At 37.3% G+C, this 22,538-nt stretch overlaps 1 protein-coding gene across 1 annotated transcript in view; it reads right to left on the bottom strand.

The window, feature by feature from the left end:
• The window catches only part of CWC27 (CWC27 spliceosome associated protein homolog), a 91,067-nt gene extending 68,592 nt beyond the window's left edge, over window positions 1-22,475 (bottom strand). The window contains exons 1-10 of the mRNA XM_026037001.1: window positions 22,395-22,475; window positions 22,079-22,175; window positions 21,157-21,269; window positions 19,720-19,863; window positions 19,008-19,106; window positions 18,699-18,802; window positions 17,734-17,803; window positions 15,717-15,796; window positions 13,654-13,687; window positions 11,714-11,886 (exon numbers count right to left, since the gene is read on the bottom strand). Coding sequence (XP_025892786.1) covers window positions 11,714-11,886; window positions 13,654-13,687; window positions 15,717-15,796; window positions 17,734-17,803; window positions 18,699-18,802; window positions 19,008-19,106; window positions 19,720-19,863; window positions 21,157-21,269; window positions 22,079-22,175; window positions 22,395-22,436 — 956 coding nt within the window. The 5' untranslated portion in view covers window positions 22,437-22,475. The remainder of the gene's footprint in view (window positions 1-11,713; window positions 11,887-13,653; window positions 13,688-15,716; window positions 15,797-17,733; window positions 17,804-18,698; window positions 18,803-19,007; window positions 19,107-19,719; window positions 19,864-21,156; window positions 21,270-22,078; window positions 22,176-22,394) is intronic.
• Between the last annotated feature and the right edge of the window lie 63 nt (window positions 22,476-22,538).

A 22,538-nucleotide genomic window follows, 5' to 3' on the forward strand; every position in this document is an offset into this window, starting at 1 on the left:
ATCACAGCGAGACTCAATTAATCCCTGTCTCAGCCCAAGACTGATCTCTATGCGTTTTCTGCCGTTTGGTTTGGGCAGAAGGTCATACACATTTTCTGCAACATTAAAGCCAGCTTCCTCATTTCTGACAGCTTGCTTCTGGCCATGGCTTTGTAGCTGCCTTTTATTTATTTATTTATGGTGACTATATTGGATATGCATTTTACCAGGAAATCCATAAGCAACTATAAAAGTTTGATTTAAGCAAAAATGACAAGAAAAAGTGCGCACGGGGAAATGAAGGCAATAACCTCTTTAGATAGGCTTAAAAAAACAAAAAGAAAGAAAAAAAAATCACAAAGTTACCAAATCCCAAGAGCAAGGACCTTCCCTGTCATTTTAGCCAAAGTCTTCCTCCCTCTCCTTTCTCCTTCATTCCATACAATGACTGTCAGATTCCAACCCAAAGTCATTCCCGTGGTTCTCAGGCGTGTCTCTATGAACTTTACTTAAATGAACAGCTTCACTGGAAGCACTGAGTCATTTAAGCATTTGTAAGATGGAGCAACTTCCATATGACTGTGGATAAATGTCAATTTATAGATTGACACTCTGCTTTCAACCCCCTGTTGAATTTGTGTGCCTTGATAAATCACTCAAAGCAGGCTAAACATACAAGTTAATGAGGAGGTACATCAAAGCAAACGTCTGACATTCAAGTAGGTAGGACTATAAGGGGATATATGGCCTGTGGGTGAGTCTGTATGTGGTATCATTACACAGTTAGGATACTACAACCAGAATTAAAAACAAACAAAAAAGTTTCTCTTCTTTCAGACCATCTTGAAACAAAAAAAAATCTGCCTCTTTCTCTTACATGTAAAGCGAATCTTTGTGCATGTGATTTGCTAGCTTAACATTAGCCATAGTCGAGATCAAGCAAGGAACCATAAAAATATCTAACATTCCTTTTCTGAGAATCTAGTTTATAAAGACACCCTAACATGTAGACACTTAAAAAGAGGTTTATCTTATACATTATCTTATAAATTACACAGATGAGCTGTGCACAACATTTATATGTTTGATATTTCAAAAAGCAGAAGTTTCAGACTATTACATCTGTATCAGACACTGTAAGAGATCTGCACTAACTTAGAAGAATACATCAAAATAAATGTCCGTATCAGGTTTCTCACAGAGGCCACATGAACTCATTCCTCACATTTTATGATATATAGCCAACGATGTGCCACCAATTTTTGTCTGTCATTTTTCTCAGTGCCTCAGTGGGGACTTTCCCCTTTTATATCAAGTAGCTGCAGCTCACGTACATCTGTTTACCATAACTGTGGCAATAAAGCACAACAGACACGTTCTCTCAGCTAAGCCAGACTTAAAGCATTTCAAGAGTTCCACCTGCAAGGCCCTAAGAGTCGGACGTAAATCGGAATCAGCACAAAGCACTTCCAGCGTAAACTTGGTATTGCACTAATAATATTCCATATTATTATATCCCATATTATAATATTCCATTATATCCATATTATAATATTCCATAGGCATAGACATAGGATTGTATACATTTCCAACAGACTCTATAAATTCTTTATCGGAGCCGAGTCACATCCCGATTTCCATAAAGTCTTATTCTAGTGGGGGAATCTTATCTTCACATATAAGGAAAATATGCAGCAGGTGCCACCTACATAATATAGAAATTTTAACTCCTTGCCATGTCTTCCCACCCAAGCTGGCATACTTGAATTAGGACCATCACAAGGACTCACGTGATGAGCGAGCAGTTATCCTTGAAAGGAAAACTCACCTGCAGTGTTCATAATCTGTTGTATCTAGCAAATAACAAACCTAATGAAATGCAGCTTGTTCACAGATTGACCAAGACAGAGAAAACAGGAAGACTGAAAATACTGCCAATATGGCTCATCTCCTCAGTATTTCCCCAAAGTGGAATCTTCATGAATCTAAAGTCAAAAAAGCCCTTTGCATCCCACACATTTGATATACCTGACTCTTTCCATTAGAGAGTTACTGCATCTCCAAAGACTTTTTTTAAAATCTTTGCATTACCAACCAAGATTGAAAGAACAGAACATAAAAAAACCTAATATATTAAGCTAATTATGAACAAGCAGTAAAACATTCAGAACACTCCCATTTAGTTTCTTTAAAAGCCACTATAGGATATTCTGATATTCTGCACAGGATTGGCAGAAAAGATGTGATGCTCACGTGTATAATTTAATTTTTTTATGGATTTGAAAATAGGTATTGTATTCTACTCAAGAAAGAAGCTGAGAGATGGAGAGGGGACATTTCCCTTACTGCTTGGAAGAATAAATTTCCGCATCCTTACACAGCATCCTTACACAGCTTCTAGGTTCCTCTGTCAAGGTGGTATTTTCACACCTTTCTGTCAATATATTATCAGACAAGATCATGTAAGAGGCAGTCAGATTCGGGACGATGAGACCGAACTTCTTTGATCTCTAATTGCAACAACTTCTGGATCCTTAACACTCTTCAGTCTCTTCCAAGTGAGAAGAGCTACAAGGTCAGCTCTTCTGATGGATAGCGATGGCTCTGCAGTATCTAGCTCCCACTCTAGCACTACATATTGCCATATTTTATGCATCAGACTATATTTTAATACATACTGTATAATACCTTAACAGATGGAGCTCTGGACAGGTTACTAATACACACTAAGCACCCAGCGAAATTTGAATACCTTGTCCTGATTACATCTAAAAATCAGAATACAGAGGGCGACAGGAGGAAGGCTAGAGCAGGCTGCCTGTGTGATGAAGGCTGCCACAGAGTAGAAGTTTCAGGGGCAGCTTATCTTGCAAGAGAACACTTAATATGCTGTAAAGCTATTAAGCACAAAACAGCAAATTAAAAGTATCCAAAAGCTGAGACTTCTTCTCACAAAATATGCTTTCTATTAAAAAAAATCACAGATCATACATGATTTAATTAGTGTCCTGTTTTAAATACAGGCTACACATGACAGAATGAATTCAAATGTAAAGAGTTTTAATTCTATAGCAGCCATTTTACAGTAATACATCACACATATCTACCTAACCTTGTAACTACTGCCATCATATCTGTTACATGATCATTATTATCCAGTCTGTTTTTCAAACCCAGACAGACGATGTATTTTGAACACACTCCCCTATTTACCAAAGCAGAAATAAAGGAGAGGGAGAAAAAACAAAAGCAAAAACCTATTTTCATGTCACTACATAATTATTTTTCTACTATAATAAGTAATTAATCAGATACTTCTGAATGGAAATAGAATTTTTCAATCTGCCTAAAATAGGTTTGGACACTTTAAGAGGATAGAGAGTAAAACAGTGCATTTCAAGAACGTCAAAATGAAATTACAAAAACCGTAACACTGCTCATTTATAACCATGCATGGCTCTTAGTTTTAAAAAGAGCACCCACACAAATGGAGTATCACACGTTGAATGTCTGTTTCGAAATACAGAATGAATGATTTCAAATAACATATAAATATTTACAATTAAACTTCCACTGTCAGATGAAATGCAAGTACCACTCTAGCACTTACATGAATGTGCAGACATTTAAAATTCCCAAGAAAATTAAATTCAAAATCTCAGAGTAACAGAGATCTAAAAGTACTAAAGTATGTCAAAATACAAGTACATGAGAGATGTTACAGATGTCAAAGCAATTTGATGCAACAGCCTTTTGTAGTAATAAAACAGTTCTAGAGATCTATTTTACTCCGGGTTTGGTCTCATCTGACAAATTTTTCTCCTTTAGCGTTATTTAACAGACATTTTCCATTATTGTAAAAGCTGTCACTTTAGGGGACTTCTGCAAAGGAGACCTTCGGACCCAAAGTCAAGAAGGGTCATGATAAAAGGGTAAAGATTTGTCTGTATTATAACCAGCTGGAGCTCAAGGATTTTAGCTTCACTATGCTCCCCCAAATGAAAACCAGTAAATTCCAATATGTTCATTTCTATGTTTAAATAGAAGTCAATAGAGATAGATATTTCACTAGCAATCTCTCTTTTTCAACTTGTATTGCATTAATTACACAAAAAGTATACTTCTGGAATCAGGCTAGTGCAAAATAATCCAGTAATACTTTCCCACAGGAAAAAGCACAGTTGTCAAAATGAAAACATTTCAAAGGAAAATGTCAGTTCTGACATAATGCTATCAGAGGGTTTCTTAGCAGAATTCAACATGATTTCCTGCCTGGTTGTTAACTTGGCTAATTCCACAGTCAGTCCAAATGACCCTTCTTGATTATACGAAATGGTGAAACTGGCTCCCTAGTCCTTTCAATTAGGGAAGTCCAACAGCGTTGTGGCCTGAAAAGCCAAAGGGCCAGGTACCTGCAGGCCAAGGTAGTGCTGCTGTACAGGCAAAAATGTTTAGCAAATTGATGTTGTACATACAAATGCTGCGTGCAGCAGATATGAACATAACAATTCTAAAATCTGTAATTTCATATAATATTTTCCATTCTGTCTCATTTCTATTACGTTAAACACTTGACATTTGGCAAGCTATGATAAAACCACAAGTCTCCCTATCTTGGGTCACTGTTTGAACACCGTTTTGCAGCACAGTGCAAAAATAACATTCGGTCAGTATGGAATTTTTGATTTCCCAGTGTTTTACATATGCAGCAATAGGGGACCACTGATATTAAATACTGCTGCTGATGAGCGATGAAGCCTTCCTCAAACCACTAATAAACTAAAGGGGATGTGAACAAGACATGACAGCAAACAAACATATTTAAAAGCAGTAGCATGGACAACCCACACTGAAGAGTTTTCAGAACTGCCTGACGCTCATTTGCCTGTTCTTCAGAGAGAGCCTGTTTCTTCCTAAATAAATACTGAGAGAAATGGAGCGTCTAACATCATAACAACTTTCTAAAATGATATATATTCAGATCTTACTAATAACTTGGATACTAACTAGTCTGAGATTAATTCCAGTCAAACCTATGGAAAGAGGACATCAAAAACTGACAGGAGAGAGGAAATTTTCATGAAAATGAGTTCTTTTTATTTTTCTGCAATTCTAGGTACTATGCAGTTAACTCTACAGATGGCATTTCGAAGAGGGTCTAACTAGAATGTTTTCAGCTACCACACAACTCTATCACAACTATATAAATAGATAAATTTCCCACTCCAAAGTGATTAATTATCTGTAAGTATACAGTATTCACAACACACACTACCACTGCTCATAAACAAAGAGCATTCACAAGATGGTATAAAGTATCTTCCTGAATGCTGTAGGATGAGACTCTGAATTGAGTTTTATAAACAAAAGCATAAACACCTGAACACCTGTCTTAAAAATGGAAACCAAAACCACTCACAACCAAAACTCCCAAGCTGCTCCCAGCACAGTCCAGGGGCAAGTATAAGGCAGATGACAGAAGTATTCAGGTTGCAAGGAACCTCAGAACATCATCTATTCTAGCCTTATGCTACAGATACAACCATTATATAAAATAATCACACTGGTCAAGCACAATTTACTTTTGCTAAATCCATGCCAAATCTTTCCAATCAACTTTTTCTTCTTCGTTTACCAGGATTGGCTTCCAAATGTTACTCCAAGATCTCCTCCATGATTTTGCCAAGGACTAGTGTAGGGCCAACTGGATTATCCTTCTTGCCTCTTTTGAAGATAGGTGCATTTTCATCCTCCCAAGAGGAGGGACAGCAGCAGTGACATCATCCAGCTCTCCCAGAAACAACCCATCTGAGCCCACAGATTTGAATGGGTCAAGACTTCTCGTAATTCCTGACTCAAACCTCCTCCACTATTAGTGATTCCTGTCTTCCTTGAACCCTGCCTCTAGGCACAAAAGCCTTGAAGGCTTCATTCAGCAGCAGGCCCATATTTTTCCGTGCTTATTCTTTTTTGTTTGTGTGGTGACAGAATTTGCCCTTGACTCACCTTGCCAACTTCAACTCTGTCCGAGCTCTGGCTTTCCTAACACCCTCTCTGCATATCCTAACATTTCCATACATCTCCTTTATAGTCTGTCCTCGCTTCCACATCCTTTATGGACTTCAGTCATGACTTGCTTGTTTAGCTAAGCCAATCTCTTGACACTGCTGCTCCCCTTCCCTGTGCCTGGCTGAATCCTGGATCGGATTACTCTTGTATTTGGAGGAGACTATCCTTATAAGTCTGCCAGGATACCTGGATACCCCCTACCAGTTCCTCTAATAGACAAAGTCTGTCCTCCTTGCTGTCCTCACTTCACACAGGAACCACAGATGATAGCAACATAGACATAAAGATTTTTTTTTGCTGTTCTTTTTAATCTATTATTAAAACATATATTTTTAAGCAAAATATTAAAATATGAGCACCTGAAATTTGGTAGAATTAGACTGTTGGAAGCCAGAATTATAGATCTACCTTCAGAAATCAGTTTCTATCAGTACAAATGTTTTAATTAAAAAATTAAATAATGTCCTTCAGAAAATACTGAAGAAATTTAAGGTAAAAAAAGCAATTATTAGAGCTAAACTCAATTAATACTAACTACACAAAAAGTCAGCATTTCTTCCTCAGCAGTTCAGCTATTCTAGCCACTTACTTCATATTGTCATTCAATGCACATCCATCACAGGATGCAACTGAAATTATTTATGTACACTGAAAAATACTAAATTCCCCAACACTCTATCTTGATACAGCTGTGGCATTTAGAAATAATCCATAAATTACTTCAATAGCTACATAAATGTAGTCTTCTCAAGGTAACAAAATACGCAATAACTACTTAGCACTGGAGAAAAATTAAATCTTTATAACTCTAAAGAACTTGGGTCAGGCACCAAAGCAAACAATCCAACTTGCTCTAAAATCATTATGAGCTCTTTAATGATAAGAACAGATGGGGAAAATAAATCTAATCCTACTTAATATTCTCTCCAAAAAGCTGCCCAGAAACATATAGAAATCTTTAGACCCTTCTAGCCAAGACAGTTTAATTTCTTACAGTTCAGCTAATTTCTTTTTTAAGTTTGGAACACAGAGAAATAATTATACCTATTTCTATCTGCTTTTATCATTAATAAATACATTTATGCAGTAATTTTTACTCTATTTGCACACTGCATGCCTTGGTTACAAGGAGCAGTGGAAATTAAAAAAATGCTGGTAGTTACAAACGTGCAGTACCCGCGCCACCTACAGGATGAAAACAGTGTAAAAGGAGTAATTTTTAATTGCTAGGCTGGAAGATTGCTCACTTTGAAGCATTCAGCTGATCATCTCCAGGCACTGCCATTTTACAAAGTGGAAGTAATGCTGATTAATTTGATTCCTATTACAATGATGGCAAGCAGTTCCTTTATCTGTATATACTTTTAAATTCAACCTTCTGTTCTATACTTTGAAACTTAGGCTTAACCTTTCTGGAAACAACAACAGACCTGTGGTATTTCTTTAACAACTTGCCAGAATAAGCAGGAAATTCTTTTCCTGATGTTTCCTATCTAATAATGTAATTGAAAAGTCTCACAAATTATTTTTTTTTAAATATACGCAAAAGGTTCAAATACATTCTGAAATCACTAAAACTAAAATCACTAAAACTAGCTTCATCATCCTGAGCACTCCAAGCATGACTGCATTTAGAGGCAGCAGTGCCTGGGACCTCAGGACCATGAATTTGAGAAGGTGTCTATTGTTTCCATACTGTTGCTCTGAAACAGATGTGCAAACTTACACACACGAATATGGATTTGTTAAAAAAGCCATTCTTGTTAAAACACTGCTCTGTTTTACAGAGACATTGCTCAAAAATATTATTAAAAGTTCAATTATTCTATTTGCAGGTTTAAATTTCTGATAAGATGAATAATTTTGATAGATATCAAATGCGCTTTGGCCCTCTGACATGTTACCAACATTCCCCTTCAAGCTATGCCTTGTGGATTCAACTTTTTGTTTGATTTTCACACCTCCTACATCTATGTTTGTTCTGATCAACATCACTTGGCTGCTTAAGTCTCATGAGAATATTATCAGTTATCTCCAGCGCACGTAGAAAACAGATCCTCATTTCAGATACTGAAATGGAAATAACAGGCTGCTCATCTTACTTCATCTCATCAAGCCTTAAAGTTAATACCTATGTAGATCAAACAATATTATGTCTTTGATTTTCATGTCAGAAGATGCCAGACAATCATTTGGAAAGCAACAGACTCTAGAAGTCGATGTTACTTGTGATACTGCTGGCTCTGCCAGAGCTATAGTTCCCACCTGCTGCAACTGGATCTAGTAAACAAAGCCCTCTTCTGAGATAAGAAACCCTCTAACTCTACTGCTACTGCCCTGCTAGAACAGAATAATCACAAATACACAACACCCACCCTCTGCATGAACAGCCTACAGAACACCTACACAAATGCCTCCTAAAATCTGAAAAATATCATGCAAGCTGGGACACAGAATATGCCATGAACTCCGAAGCATATGCCAAGATCCGAGTCTCCTTCACGCTGTAAACTTGCTGTGTCACTTGAGCAAGTTTGGTCCTGAAACACCCAATGGACAGTTAAGCAGATTGTTGGGCAGACCATTGGATGGATGGATGGATAGAAGCACATACAGTATCAAATGTCCTATTCTAAACACTTTGTTTGGCCTCCTCCCTATATTGGAGGGTACTATTTCAGCAAACAAATCCAAAACAAACAAACAAAAAAATCCCACAAACCTTTCTGTGCAGATTTCTTTGTTCTTTCCCCTTTGCAATCTGTTACATCTAACACAGATCTTCGTCCCAACCCCACCACACAAGAAGATAACCTAGATCATTCCTAACTGTTCACAGATTTGAAAGACCAACACACAATTATACAGACTTGTGTCCACAATCAAAGACAGAACATTGACTTTATCAATGTTACATTTTTACCACACAGGAGAGTATTATGGATAATATCAAAGATATTATGCAGGTGCAGGATGAAACTATCACTGCAGGCATAGTATTGAAACACAGCAACTACTTCTGCCTGCAGTCAGAAGACTGCTTCAGCACAACCTTCCTGCAAGCTCTGAGAGAGAAAGCTACCTGATGCATCCCTGCCCCAGGCACTGACACATGATCATTTTTTACTGACATCTGGTAAATATTCATGCAATTTATCACTAGGATTTTCCATGGATCGCAATACTAGGACTAGCAGTCAGCTTTTGAGATCTAAGTCACTCGTCATCCTCCTTGATTTTGTAATACTTGGCTGTGGACTGCTGGACTGCAGCAGAAATGGCACAGCCACCAGCTTCCAAAGCAGCCACGCAGCACAGTATCAATGGCAGAATGGAAAAAACAATGGGCAGATTTTAAAGGATGTTTTGCACAAGTCCTCCGAGACAACGGTGGTTATATCTAGGACATCCATCATGGCAAAGGTCACTCAAATTATGAGGAGATCCAGTATCTTCCCTCTAATGAAGATGTTTTTATCAAGAGATGACTCCAGGCCCTTCAAATCCACAAAACATTTATATTTCATATACTGTAACTCAGGTGCACTTACAGGGGAAAAAATAAAAGGGGAGGGTAACAGAAAGCTGATGCTTGGGAAATCAAGTTTTGCTACACAACTCTACAAAAAGATGATAGTTGTGTATGGGCCCAACAGGAATGCATTACCATCGATTCACAGGTTTGATTACATGCATCTTATTGACTCCATATAGCTTGCCATACAGCAGAAAAGTTAGTTGCTTTTAACTAAAAGTGAAATCATCTGACAGATAAAATGAATGCCCATTTAAACTACAGATTTTGTTTACTGTATCTGTTTATGCTGTCATGCTGAGATGAAGTGTTCTTGCTCATTTACTTCTAGATATTTAAATATACTATGTCTTCAGAGTGAGCACACAACTAGAGAGAGCTTGGAAAGCAGCCCTGTCATCTGGACTAGGAAAAGAACCACCTGGAACCTACTCAGGTTTGCTCTAGGTACAAACCTCCTGTGCCCTCCCCCTGTGTGCTTGTCACCTTTGAGTCAAGACTGAAGAAGCTGTAGAAAAGGACACTGAATGTCCCGCTTAAATCCCGTAAGTATTTCACTTGCTGGAGCTGTTCACACTTAAAGTGGTTAACAAAAATCCTGCTCTTGACAATGTTCTCACTGGGGTTTTCACTGCCTCAAAGAAAGGTTAGACAAGTTATACAAACACGTAGGGCTTCAATATTCAGGGCTTCAGTATTCAATATTAAAAGATTTTGAGACAAAATTGGTATTTTGACTCAAAACATAACAGCACCATCCGTCAGTATAAATGTATTTTCAGATGTCTTGGTTTAGAGCCTTTGTTTCACAATTATTAATATAGGGATTTCTTTTAAATGAAAAAAAAATAAATTTCTCTTTAAAGCATTTATGATGAATATCAGGCATTCATCATAACTGTCCTGAATTATTCAATGTCAATATAATACCTAGCCATTACACAGAATACCATAGCTGGATTGGAGGAAACAAGTAGTAATAAAAAAAAATAAAAATAAAAAGTTGGTTCAGTTCAGCACAGACTGCTATTGGAGTCTAAAATAGCCACTGCACACCCACCCTGAATAATTTTATCAAACAATTGTTCAAAACAACTGTATAGAACTAGAGAATAAATTATAAGCTACTTTTTTAATGCTTCCTCCTAAACAGCCATGCAAATTTCAATGAATAAGTACATTTACATGTTAAACTTCATAACTGCAAAGAGTATTAATTATTTGGTAACCTTTGGAGTCTACATTCATTAAAACACTTTAAAAAAATGTTCATAGTAAATTTGACATCAGCCTCGCAACCCATTAGCCACACACACGGAGGGTGTTGTTATATCAATAAGACTATTGTCAGGAAGAAATTCCCAAACTAGCTCTGGAAGCAAGACTGCCTGACACAAGACACCAGCGAGGCTCATTGCCTTGATGAAGATTGAGGGTTAATCTGTAAAAAGCTTCACTAAGGGTGCCACGTGTACATGGCTACGTGGCTGGAATCTAAGCTGTTATCCCTGTGAAGAACTGCATAGTGCTACAGAACTAAAATAACTTGTCTAGAGCTAGTTTACTTAGTCCAATATAACGTCACATTGTAAAATATGGTCATCTTTCAATCCACCAAGAACAGCACTACCCCAGTTTTTAAATGGTACGTATTACCTGCAGTGTTGAGTAACTGCTTTACTATAAAAATGATTGCTGTGTTAAACAAGACTTTCTTTCATAGGTGGCTAGGCAGCCTCTGCTTTCTGCACTTCCGAACAATAGTTGAACATATGTACTAATGTAGGGGATTAATTTGCAAAACTCAATATTACAATTGTGTAGAAAAAGTATTATATATATATACACACACACACACAGAGTCCAAACTATGTTTTTCATACATAAAATAATTATAAAAAGTTCCTTAAAAGTACAACAGTAATCTTTCAGATAGTGTAATAAAAACTTAACACTAAATTTAAACTGCCAAATGAAACTAAGAAATGGGAAAGTAATGGACAGTTTCATCCTGGTGGTGATGGTTAGAATAATTTTACTGTAATATTATCACAGCAGTAAACTACAAGTCTAAAACTGAACAGAAAAAAATCTAACTCTAAGCAAGGTGAATTAAAAACAGACACTTACCTACGACTAGACATCTTCTTCTCTGCCTTAGCTTCCTCATCTTGAGGTGGTAATTTAGCAGTTTCACTTGCATCAAGTTTCAACTTTTTTGCAATGCGTTCTTTCATTTGAAACCTCTCATTGCGAGTGACTTCATCTTCTACATCATCAGTATCTTCAAGAACTTCTTCCTCCTTTATTGATTAAAAGTTAGAATATGTAAAACCTTTTTCTTATAAAGATTCTTTCAAAAAATATATTTTTTAAAATTGCATCAGAACAAAATTTTAAAACAAATATTTCCTTATTTGGTTCAGAGAGAGCACACAAATAAGAAACACAGTAATCATTTTTTCAGATATAAATTACATCCCTTTTGTATGACACTTATGACAACTTCATAGGAAACTCGGCTAGATCTAAAGAAGACTGCCCTGCAACGTTGTACCTGTCTCAGCATTGTTTCCAGATCCTATATTTGATCAATTCGATATATAAAACACTTTGTCCATTTTCCATTAAAACAAAAGGTCCTCACTACAAATATCCTACTGCAGGGCTAGCATACAATCATGAGAGTATGGAAGAGCTTTCCCTGTTGCCTTCTGGGAGGGAACTTAAAAAAGCTACCATGTTTCACAACCTGACAGAAGAAGGCAAAAGGGGCTAAACCACCTTAGGTCAAGGATGATCAGGAAGGAGAAATAATTTATTCCTCAAAACAGTGGAGCAACAACCTGACTGGACCAGAAGATCTAAGTTTGACTATTGCACATCAAAGTTTCCCTGAAGAAAACAAAACAAACAAACAAACCAGCCTGTGAGATCTTTATATTCATTATGCAGTGGTGCTAACTAGCCAGAGACAGCATAAGATGCTAAGTGATGGCATTTTAACCATCCTATGCACTAATTGTATTGAAAAGGACTATACCAAACTCTAGGTGATAGTCAGGATGACAACATGTGGAAAACAACACTTTGAGGAGAATATACACATTTTGGGTGTGACTTACAGATGGGAGGATGATCATGATATCTGTATGCACGAAAAAAAAAAAAACCAGAGAAAAAAGAAAAAAGCAGCAAAAAGCAAAATGTGGGGGAAAAAAAAATCAAGAGCTGGATTTCAGATTTTAACTTTCAGTCACTGTTTAACAACCTTCAGAGTACTAGATTAGATATTAATTTTGACAGAGGGCTATTTGAATATCTGATAAATTAGTAGTTATTCTGCTACTACTACTACTCAGAATGACCCTAGTCATTCTGAGAAAGGTTCTCAGAATCCTTCCAACACATAAATACTCCTGGACAGCAAGAATGACAAAACTCATACTATATTTTGTGGCCAGAAACAAAAGACACAGAAAAGGAGATGGGAACTAACAGTTTTCCTTTCATTCACACAAAAAAACGGGACAGGTTGGGCCTTTTTTTCTGCTTCCCTGGTGCATGAAGTAACAGCACAGTACCTGTGCTATCCCCCAAGGCCTATGGCCCGAGGCAAACAGGCCTGGCTTCAGCTAGCAATTTTATTCTGCACAGTATATGACAATCTCTTTGCAACTAAAGCAGTCTCTATGCTCAGTTGCTTGGCCACTGTAGTACTGCTTGCTTATTCACATGCCCTGCTTGTCGGAGGTGAAAGTCTCCCTCAGTCCTGTTATTACTGAGAAGTACTCATGGACATTTTGTTTCCTTGGAGAAAGTTTTTCCAACAGGATTTTCACTCATACAAAAGTTTTCCTTTACAAACTGGAGCTTCATTGATATTTAGGACAAACTTCAATAACAGCTTTTTAAGGAAATAAAATGTGTACTTAAGATTAAACGCACAATATGCTTTCCTAAACATTTGCTTATCATGGAAGTTGCGTTTAGAAAAATATCATTTGTTTCCCCCAAGATGATTTAATTCACATACAACAATAAGAGATTTATTCAAAAATGTTACTGACCTCACTTGAGCCCCTTTCTTCATCTGATGCTTCACTAAAAGAAGAAAAATAACCATGACTACTTTGAAGTACTAGAAAAAGATTAGAATAGTATTTTAAAAAACACATCATAAAGTACTCTAAAGTCTGTTTAATTACCTGCTTGAAATTTCAGTCAACACACATTTCTACCATGCTCACCTGCATCCTAACAGCATATGTTAGTAATATTTTCTATCACTTTTAATTAGAAGTGCTTTAAAAATCACAGGATAAAACAGTAGGAAAACTCTAGGGGGACATAGTTCTATTAGATAGATAAGTTCTATTATTAAGCATATCTATTAGATCCCTTCTAATAGGTAGATAAGTTCTATTATTAGCATAAAGCATTCTATTATTAAGCATATCTTGAGCTATCCAGACAAAAGACAAAACACTGTTTGTGACAGAAGGCTTTTTTGTTTGTTTTGTTTTTAAAAACTTTAAACCAAATACATTGGTTCAAGAAAGCAAGATTGGGCATGTAGATATAAGTTTAAGGTAGTCATGGAAAGCACTCTGATGAAAATATAGTGTATCACTGCACTTGCTTATCTACATGTGCAGCAACTTACCAGAGTAAGCACCAAAAAAGCAAACAATAAGGTAATTTCATTTGACAAAACACACAGCACATGGGCATAAAATCATGATTTCTGACTACAGTTTGCATTCAACCGGAGTAACACAAATAAACCCCCAATCAAACTTTACTCTCCCTGCTAAGGCAATCTCTAGCATCTCATTACAAACATTCTGCATTTAAGGAGGTGTTCTTTATATACAGGCACTGTGCTAGTAGCTAGACTTAACGACATTTTCATTTGCCATAAAAAGGAATCTATTTGAAGGCAATACTCTCATCCTAGCCTAGCTATCATTAACTGTCACTGAAAAAGAAAGAGTTATGGTAGAGAAACAAAAAAGTAACACTGAAGGAAACCCAAAAGTTAAGGCTGAGATACAGTTCAACCCATTAATAATTTCTTGATCAGCAGTTTCTTGAAGCTTCCTAGGATTACAGGAACAAGAGAAGACTGCACAATTGCAGAAAGAGTCTTTTAAGTGACGAGTCAGCAAAATAGGAAATTTAAAGCAGATAAAAGTAAAATTATGCACATGTGGAAAACGGATCCCACACATAGAACAAAGAGCTCTGAACTGATCATCACTAATCATGAATTTTATTTTTTTTGAATTTCTATGATACTTTCTACACAACTCTCAGCTCAACAGTGATTAAAAAAGCAAATTAGAATTTAAGATTTATTAAGGACTAACGAAAAAGAACAAAACAGACTTCATATGTTTATGTAAGGATACAAGTCACCCATCCCTTCAATATATTATGCAGATCTCAAAGAAAGATATTTCAGAACAGAAAAAGGGTTCACAGAAGAGCAACAATAATAAATCAAAACAATTTCTGTATAAGGAAAAGCTGAGTGGCCTTTAACAGTTCAGGCTGGAAAAAAATGACTTAAAAAGGGATAACAGCAGACACAGACGGATAGGGACCGAATGCTGCTCATGGTCTCTTCCAACAGAGGAATTGTAATTTATCAAGAGTCTAGCAACAGCCAGGTTCAGAACAGAAAAAGAGAGGTAGTTCTTCCTGCAGCAATAGGCAGTAAAGCCATGGAGAATATTACAAAAGGATATTGTAAATGCAGAAGAAAATACATTACTTTGGTTCAAGAGAGGGCTAAGTACTTTGAAGAGAGATCTATTAAGGCTTATTAAACAGATAAAGCACATATAAAAAATGGCAGTCCTCTTAACTGCAAGTTAAGAGACTAATCAGGGAAACATTGTGTTTTCCCTGCTCTTATTCCTCACAGGATATCCACTAACGGCCACTATCTGTGGGAGCGTAAGAGTTACAAGGCTGAAAAAGAACATTCAGTCTGACCTAGCACAGTCATTCTTATTTTCTGGGAGAGTGACTGACCAACAGGGATACATAGGATTTTAAACAGGTCCAACACTCTGAAAGTAAATCTGTTTTGTAAATTGGAAATTGTATATAATTGCATATTAACCTTTTAACAGCAGGAACTGAGCTTAGGTGGGGATCATCCTTCAGAAGGTCATGACTACTTTTACTTTTTCCCTTCATGCTCTGTTAAAAAACAAAAAAAAGTCATTATAAACATCAGTATTTTAGAGAATGGATGGTGATCAGAAGTAATGATAAAGATCATTTAATTCTTGCTCTTTTTAACCCAAGTAGTGAGTATAAACCTCTCCAATAGCAGAACAGAGAAAGTTTTCTCGTTTTTTTCTTTTTTTTTTTTTTTTCATGTCACTAGTTCCAGAAAGAGGATCATCAAGTTGATTCTATGGATTTACATCTCTTTCAGCAATAACAAAGCAGTTAATTCAAAGAGTGGGTGCATATGTGTGTGACTGTCCTATTATTACAATTACTACGCATCATAAAGATGCTAAGTCCAGTACGTATCTGCCTGAGCAAATGAAGAGATAAGACCTGACATAAGACCTGACTTTCCAGTGATGTAAACAGCAACTCAGAACTAATACATTCAAAAGCAGTACTTATCACTACATTGGATATAATGTAGACACCTCAAAAAACAGAGAAAAAAGAAAAATTAATCTGCAATACGTTATCCAGGAATCATTACAGATGAAAGAAATCAAATAAATCTAGTAACATATCAGATCAATAGGTACAAAAATGCCAGTAGACTTTTCCTAAGTAGTACACTAAAATGCTGTAATACTCCATATTATGATGTAAAGCTCTCCATTTCAGCTGCAGCTTAATAATTCTGCAGATAATAAAAATCATACTCTGACTTTAAAAGACTTCCAAATTGTTATACAAGAAAAAAAAAAAGGCTAACACATTCAGCAATGTATGAAAAACATTTGCTTCAACAAGTAATTTTTTGTGTGCACATTAAGGTTCAATGTTTCTGTAAGCTGATCCAGGTTTAAAGACTAAACCATAACGAGCAGGTGCCACAAGGCTCCCAGTGTTTTAGGAGGTGTTAATGACCCTGAGGAACTTCACCTGGGGTCTTCTCCACCCCAAGGCCCTTTGGCCATGAGCTCCATTTCAGCTCAGGCCTGCAAACTCGATCTTTACCTGAGCTGTTGCAAGTGAACCTATCTCTAGCCCTGTCGCCTGCACGAATCCACCTTGTCTCTGTGTCCTGTCCTTGGCCCAATGTCCCAATCATGACTGAACTGCATGACTGGATCCTGGGCTTGGCTCAGTTCTTGCCTTGCCTATGACTTTAGGAGCCCTACTAGTGGCACCTGGATCCACATACCACATCCAGATCCTGTGGGACTGCACCCCTGCAGTTAGGTCATTTGAAAACAAAAAGCAAATATTTGCCATGAAAGAGAAGAGCAAAACACAGAATGAGATGCAATATTAAAACACTAACAGATGTATGTCAAGAAAAGAGGGGAAATGGCACACTGTTAAGGCAAACAAGTGTAGTTAATCTTAATTGGTAAGCCACAGCAAGAAACATTATTTAGAACTACTGTTGTGACAACCCCCTGGTACCTCATGCAGGATCATTGTGTTCACTGCTGTCTTTTTGATTTTACCAGAAATCCTCAGGGATGAGGGTCACCTGTTGATTTATGTTGGTACAGGACCAAGCACAGTGCAGTCTAATTGTTAACTGAATCATCTAAGTACCTGAACCACCTTGTGCATAAACTAAGACATATACAGCCTTAGATAAATCACTTGGACTGCACTAGCAACGAACAGATCGACGTATGTCCAATTTCAAGTATTTAATGTCACATCACATTCTTGTAGGTAAGGAGGTGAAAGAAGAAAACAGTGCATATCACCTTTATGAATTCTTAGAGAAACTGAAAACTTCTGCTTGCCTACGTGTCAAAATAGTAGAATTGTCAAAACAAAGTAATTTCTAATTATTATTATTACTGCTGAAAGCGCAAAACCTAATGAACACGGCCAACAACTTCAAAGCTTTTCACGAACATGTAAAAAAGTTCATTCTAAATTGAAAAAAAGAGAAAAAGAAAATTTAAGTACATTACTTGACTAACTCTGTTGACTTCTTCTTCTTCTTCTTCAGCTTCTTCTCCAAAGGAAAGCAGATTAAAATTTCTTTAAGAGAGAAAAGAAATATTTTCCAGCAATTTTTAAACACTAGTTTATCAATCCAATGAACTATAAATATGTTACTTTTCCATGGTATTTTTTTTTTAATCTGCTAAATGTACCCACTTCAAATTATGACAAGTTATTTGAAAAAAATCAGAATCTAGACAATATTCAGATGTTTCTATCCTCTTCTGGAGGTAGATACAATCAGTACAGCTAAGCATCACTTATAAAGGTGTAAGAGGCAACTTAATGAAACTGCTCTTGACGAACTCTCACAGATTCAAGTGCCTGACAACTCTGTAGAACTTTATTTTTTGCCTTTGAAGTTCTTTCAAAAAAGATTTTTTAAAACTCATTTATTGAATATATTTGTGCAACAGAACAGACAGTATAGATACAGTTTAAATTTCCTATTACTTTTCATTATATGCTTGTAACTACCAAATTTCATTCACAGGAACTTAAATTTTCCAAGTCAAAAATGTCTGCCTTTTGCTGAATATTTCAGTGGGAGAGAAGGAGCATCTGATAAAAGTCAATTCAAAAAATCTCAAAGATCTGATATATGATCAAGTTACCAGTATGCAGTAAGTTTTGTTTCACCTCTGTCATAAAAGAATGATTGCATATTCCTGCCCACAGGAAAACTGCTTAAGCTGCCTTCGCAGTGAACTCTTCATAATGGTTATCATGGGTCAGCTCATGCACAGTAACCATTTCAGTTACTGTAACTAATTTTTCTGATCTCTAAAGACACAGAGATGGAGGCTGGTTTGCTAATATTAGAGAATATTCTCGTGCACATCTAGTTAAAGCCTTATATTTCAAAAGTAGAGACAGAAAATAGCAAGCTGAAAATAAAGTTGAAAGAAAATAAGCTATTGCTTTTACTTACTTTGTGGCTTTTGATTTGGACTTTTTAACTTCTTCTTCTGGTTTGTCCTTCTTCAGCCTTCTATTTGCTCTTGGAACAATGTCATCAAATGGATTAAATAAAACCTATTAAAAATATTATTTTAGACACATCTTTAGCGGGAACTTTGTTGTAACTGAGTGAATATCTTAAATAAGCATATACAAGGATATGTATATCATTGATACTTATAAACGTGTGCTGAGTTTTCACATTAGAACACACCTGTCTGAAAAATATGAACAAACAAAAAACCTTAAAGTTGCATATTTCAAAACAAAGCACACCCACCTCACTGCTTCTTATTTTGTGTGGACTAAGTGGTCTCTCTTCCTTGTCAACTTCTACTTCAGCCAGTCGCAACATGTTATAGATAGTGTCCCCCGTAACCTGACATAGAAAATATCATAACATTTTTACATACATAACATTTTTAAAAGTCAATAGGTACAAGGAACATTTTTATTTTCAATTTAATAATACAGTTGAACAAGGTAGCATAGGTAGCTAAAACTTCACTTTGGAAGAGCTTGAGAGGCAGGAAGCTACTAAAAGGGAAAATAAACACACTGTGAAATGTAGAAATAACCTCTTTCTTTCAAAAAAGACAGGATAGTGGCAAATCCATCTTGTGATTTTAATTTTCCTGATTCTTCTTGGGTAACTTACTAATGGAATTTTAGAAATATGCCAAGCACCATTAAACTGATTTATCATACACAGTCATAAAATTTACATGAAAGGAAGCACAACTCTAAAATAGAATCTCAAAGAAAACCAATGGCAAACCAACAGCAATGCAGATAATTATAGAAACTACCAACAGAAACATTCCTATCAGGCACAGGAAACAAACAGAATGGGGACAACCTATAAAGCAGTGAAATAAATTTCCACATATACACAGCAGAAAAATAGCACTAGAACAGCCCTTGAATAAAGAGATACAAATAACTAACTTCTTCTGCCAAGCTCAATTTGAGGCTCTAGCCCCATAGCAGACCTTTCCAAAGATCGTGTGCTTGTTGTTAAGCTCATCCGCACGACCCAACGTAAAGAAAAACTGACTGCCATTGTCATGGGGTCCAGCATTTGCCATAGCCACAAGTCCTCTGCGATTAAATCGCAATCGTGAGTGGAACTCATCCTGCCAAAAAAGACAGACACAGGAACATGATTTAGAAACATATTCCACTTCTTTAGCCAACTAGATTTACATCAATACATACACATACACACAAATAAGCTCTTTTTTTCTGACCATAATAAAAGCAGTATATCTATATGGCATAACATAACTTTATGCCAAGATGATATTTAATAACTGCTGTCCTCAATATATTTTATTAAAAACCATGCTGATTGAAAATGAAAAGCACTAAACATACTATATAAATAATATAAACAAATACATAAGAAAAGATTTTAAAGAAAAACTGTAAGTTCTGTCTTTTGTTTTTACAAGTATTGCCTAATTAGTGTTATTTGGTACTTTTGTTAGAATTCTCTCTCCCCTCCTCCTCTCCCCAATAAATAAATATACATATATATATATCTTGACTGCACCACATACATTTGTTGTAAATCTATTATTCTGGTTAACTACAACATTCAGGGACAAATCTTAATTTGGGTAAAATAACTGAAAGCTCAGTAGCAGACTGCAGTAGTTCAATACTGAACAAGTATCATAGTCCCAAGAGGAATGCTATTAAGGGAACGCAAACTGATGAGCAATAATAGCATGGTAGTATCACAATTCTGAACACTGCTACACTGAATGATATCACTAATTTTAAACAGTAGTGCTACTACAGCATTAGGAATACTTGTTTTGTGCTCTGCTTAGGTATCAATCCCCTCCACAAACATCAAGGTGTGTAACAAGCATGAGTGTGAGTCTACTCCAGTGGTAGGGGAGATGGGAGGCCCCAAGACAGACTACGTGGCTTCATTCACTAGCTAAAGCTCTTCCCCACCATGTCTGAAACAAAACAAGAACATACTATACAGCGTGTGCATCTTCACTTGTGATCTGGGGCTCCTGGCCAAGAAATAAGCTAGGCTAATATCAATAACTCAAACGAATGTGTACACAACATTCAGGGTCCCTTGCTAACTGAGATATAAATATATGTAAACAATGTGCATTTCTGAGCTTGCCATGTATAAACCCTCTTAATTCTTCCTTCTTCCCTGTGCAATTCACGTGATTGTTCACGTTAATAAAGTTATATTCATAAAAATCACAACAACTACATTTAAGACTTTGAATATAAAATGCATATGCAAGAATACTGACGCAACATGTCAAAGGCATTTGTGTACACAACTGATGCTACATTTCTTACATTAGTTTTGGTTTTATTACAACCTAATTTACTGGAAGATCAACTAATTGGAAATTACCAAAAGTTAACACACAAATTAAGATAACTACCTTGAAAGGAGCTCCATAGATTGAATCTCCACCTGATCCGGTACCAGTGGGATCACCTCCTTGTATTATAAAACCAGGCACAACTCTGTGGAATATTGTGTTATTGTAATACTCTGAAAGAGGAGGAAAAAAAAAAGAGAAAGAGTGATTAGATACATTTAACTGGTCTCAAATTTATACTTCCATACAGATTAGGCTGACTGGATTCCACATCCAGTGACCAGAGATCCAGAAAATAGGCCCTATAACAGGGTTCTGCTCCTTCCACTGTGTTCCCTCCTCTTTTCCCACTGTTGTTTGGTGTGACTGTATCTCATCTGTAAGTTATGACTGATGACACTTCTGACAAGACCTGTGGCATGTCATAGAGTTCTGCAGCAAGAGGTGCTGTACATCATTAATAAAAGGATGTTGACAAGTTTCTTTCCAGCAAATTGTCAAGTTCCTTTATCACGAGATAGTCCCCACATTCACTAGTTTTAAAGAAGGGCTAAATCTCCTACACCTCGCCCCAGCTAAGGCCTCACATGAGCAGTGATCCATACAGGGAGCTGCCGGCCCGTTCGCAGCCCGGTGTGGGGCACAGGTGCCGTCACTTCCACCTGCTCCTGCCCAGCCCCATAATTTCCACATAAGGAAGATGCAGGGCAGCTGTGCATGCACCAAAGGTGCCTCCTCTCGGGTCTGCACACACCGGAAAAATCTCAGGGACCAAAAAAACCTAAACTTTAACCCTACTTTTTAAAGTTTTCTTAAAAAAACTCTTGAGCACTATTCTCTTTCTGCATACCATTCGGGATTTTCTACATACAAACACCACCAGTTATCATAACAAGCTGAAATCACAACCACAGCCTCTTCTTTCACAAAAAGCGACACAAAGCTACCAATTCCGGCACCTCCCGCCCTGCTGGGCCGTTACCTTCCATGCAAAGCTGGACGAAATTCCGGCATGCTTTCGGGGCTTCCTTGGACCACAGCTCTATGTCGATATCCCCCGCCGTCGTTCGCAGCAAAACCTGCACAAACACAAACGGGAGGTCGTTAGTTTTCCCGCAGCTTCCTCGCTGGCAGGGACCGGGACGGGACGGGCCCGGGACGCTTCGCAGCCCGTGGCTCCCGGGCCGCAGGCACATGACAGGCGCACTCGGCGTTTGCACGGCCAAACAACGCTCAGAAACGGCTAATCACACCCGAAAGGGCCAAGGGCGGGTACGCGCGGCCGCCGGGGGCCTCACCTTGCCGTTGGTGGGGGGCTCCTGGATGTAGATGTTGCTCATGGTGGCGCGAGAGCCGCCGCGCCTGCCGCCCCGCCTCGCCGCCCGCGCCGCGCTACGGCCCCCGGCCTCCCGCCATCTTGGGCGCTCCTACCCCGCCGCCCG

This window comes from Nothoprocta perdicaria, unplaced genomic scaffold (assembly GCF_003342845.1).
Source record: "Nothoprocta perdicaria isolate Ctin4 unplaced genomic scaffold, notPer1 scaffold_1, whole genome shotgun sequence".
NCBI lineage: Eukaryota > Metazoa > Chordata > Aves > Tinamiformes > Tinamidae > Nothoprocta > Nothoprocta perdicaria.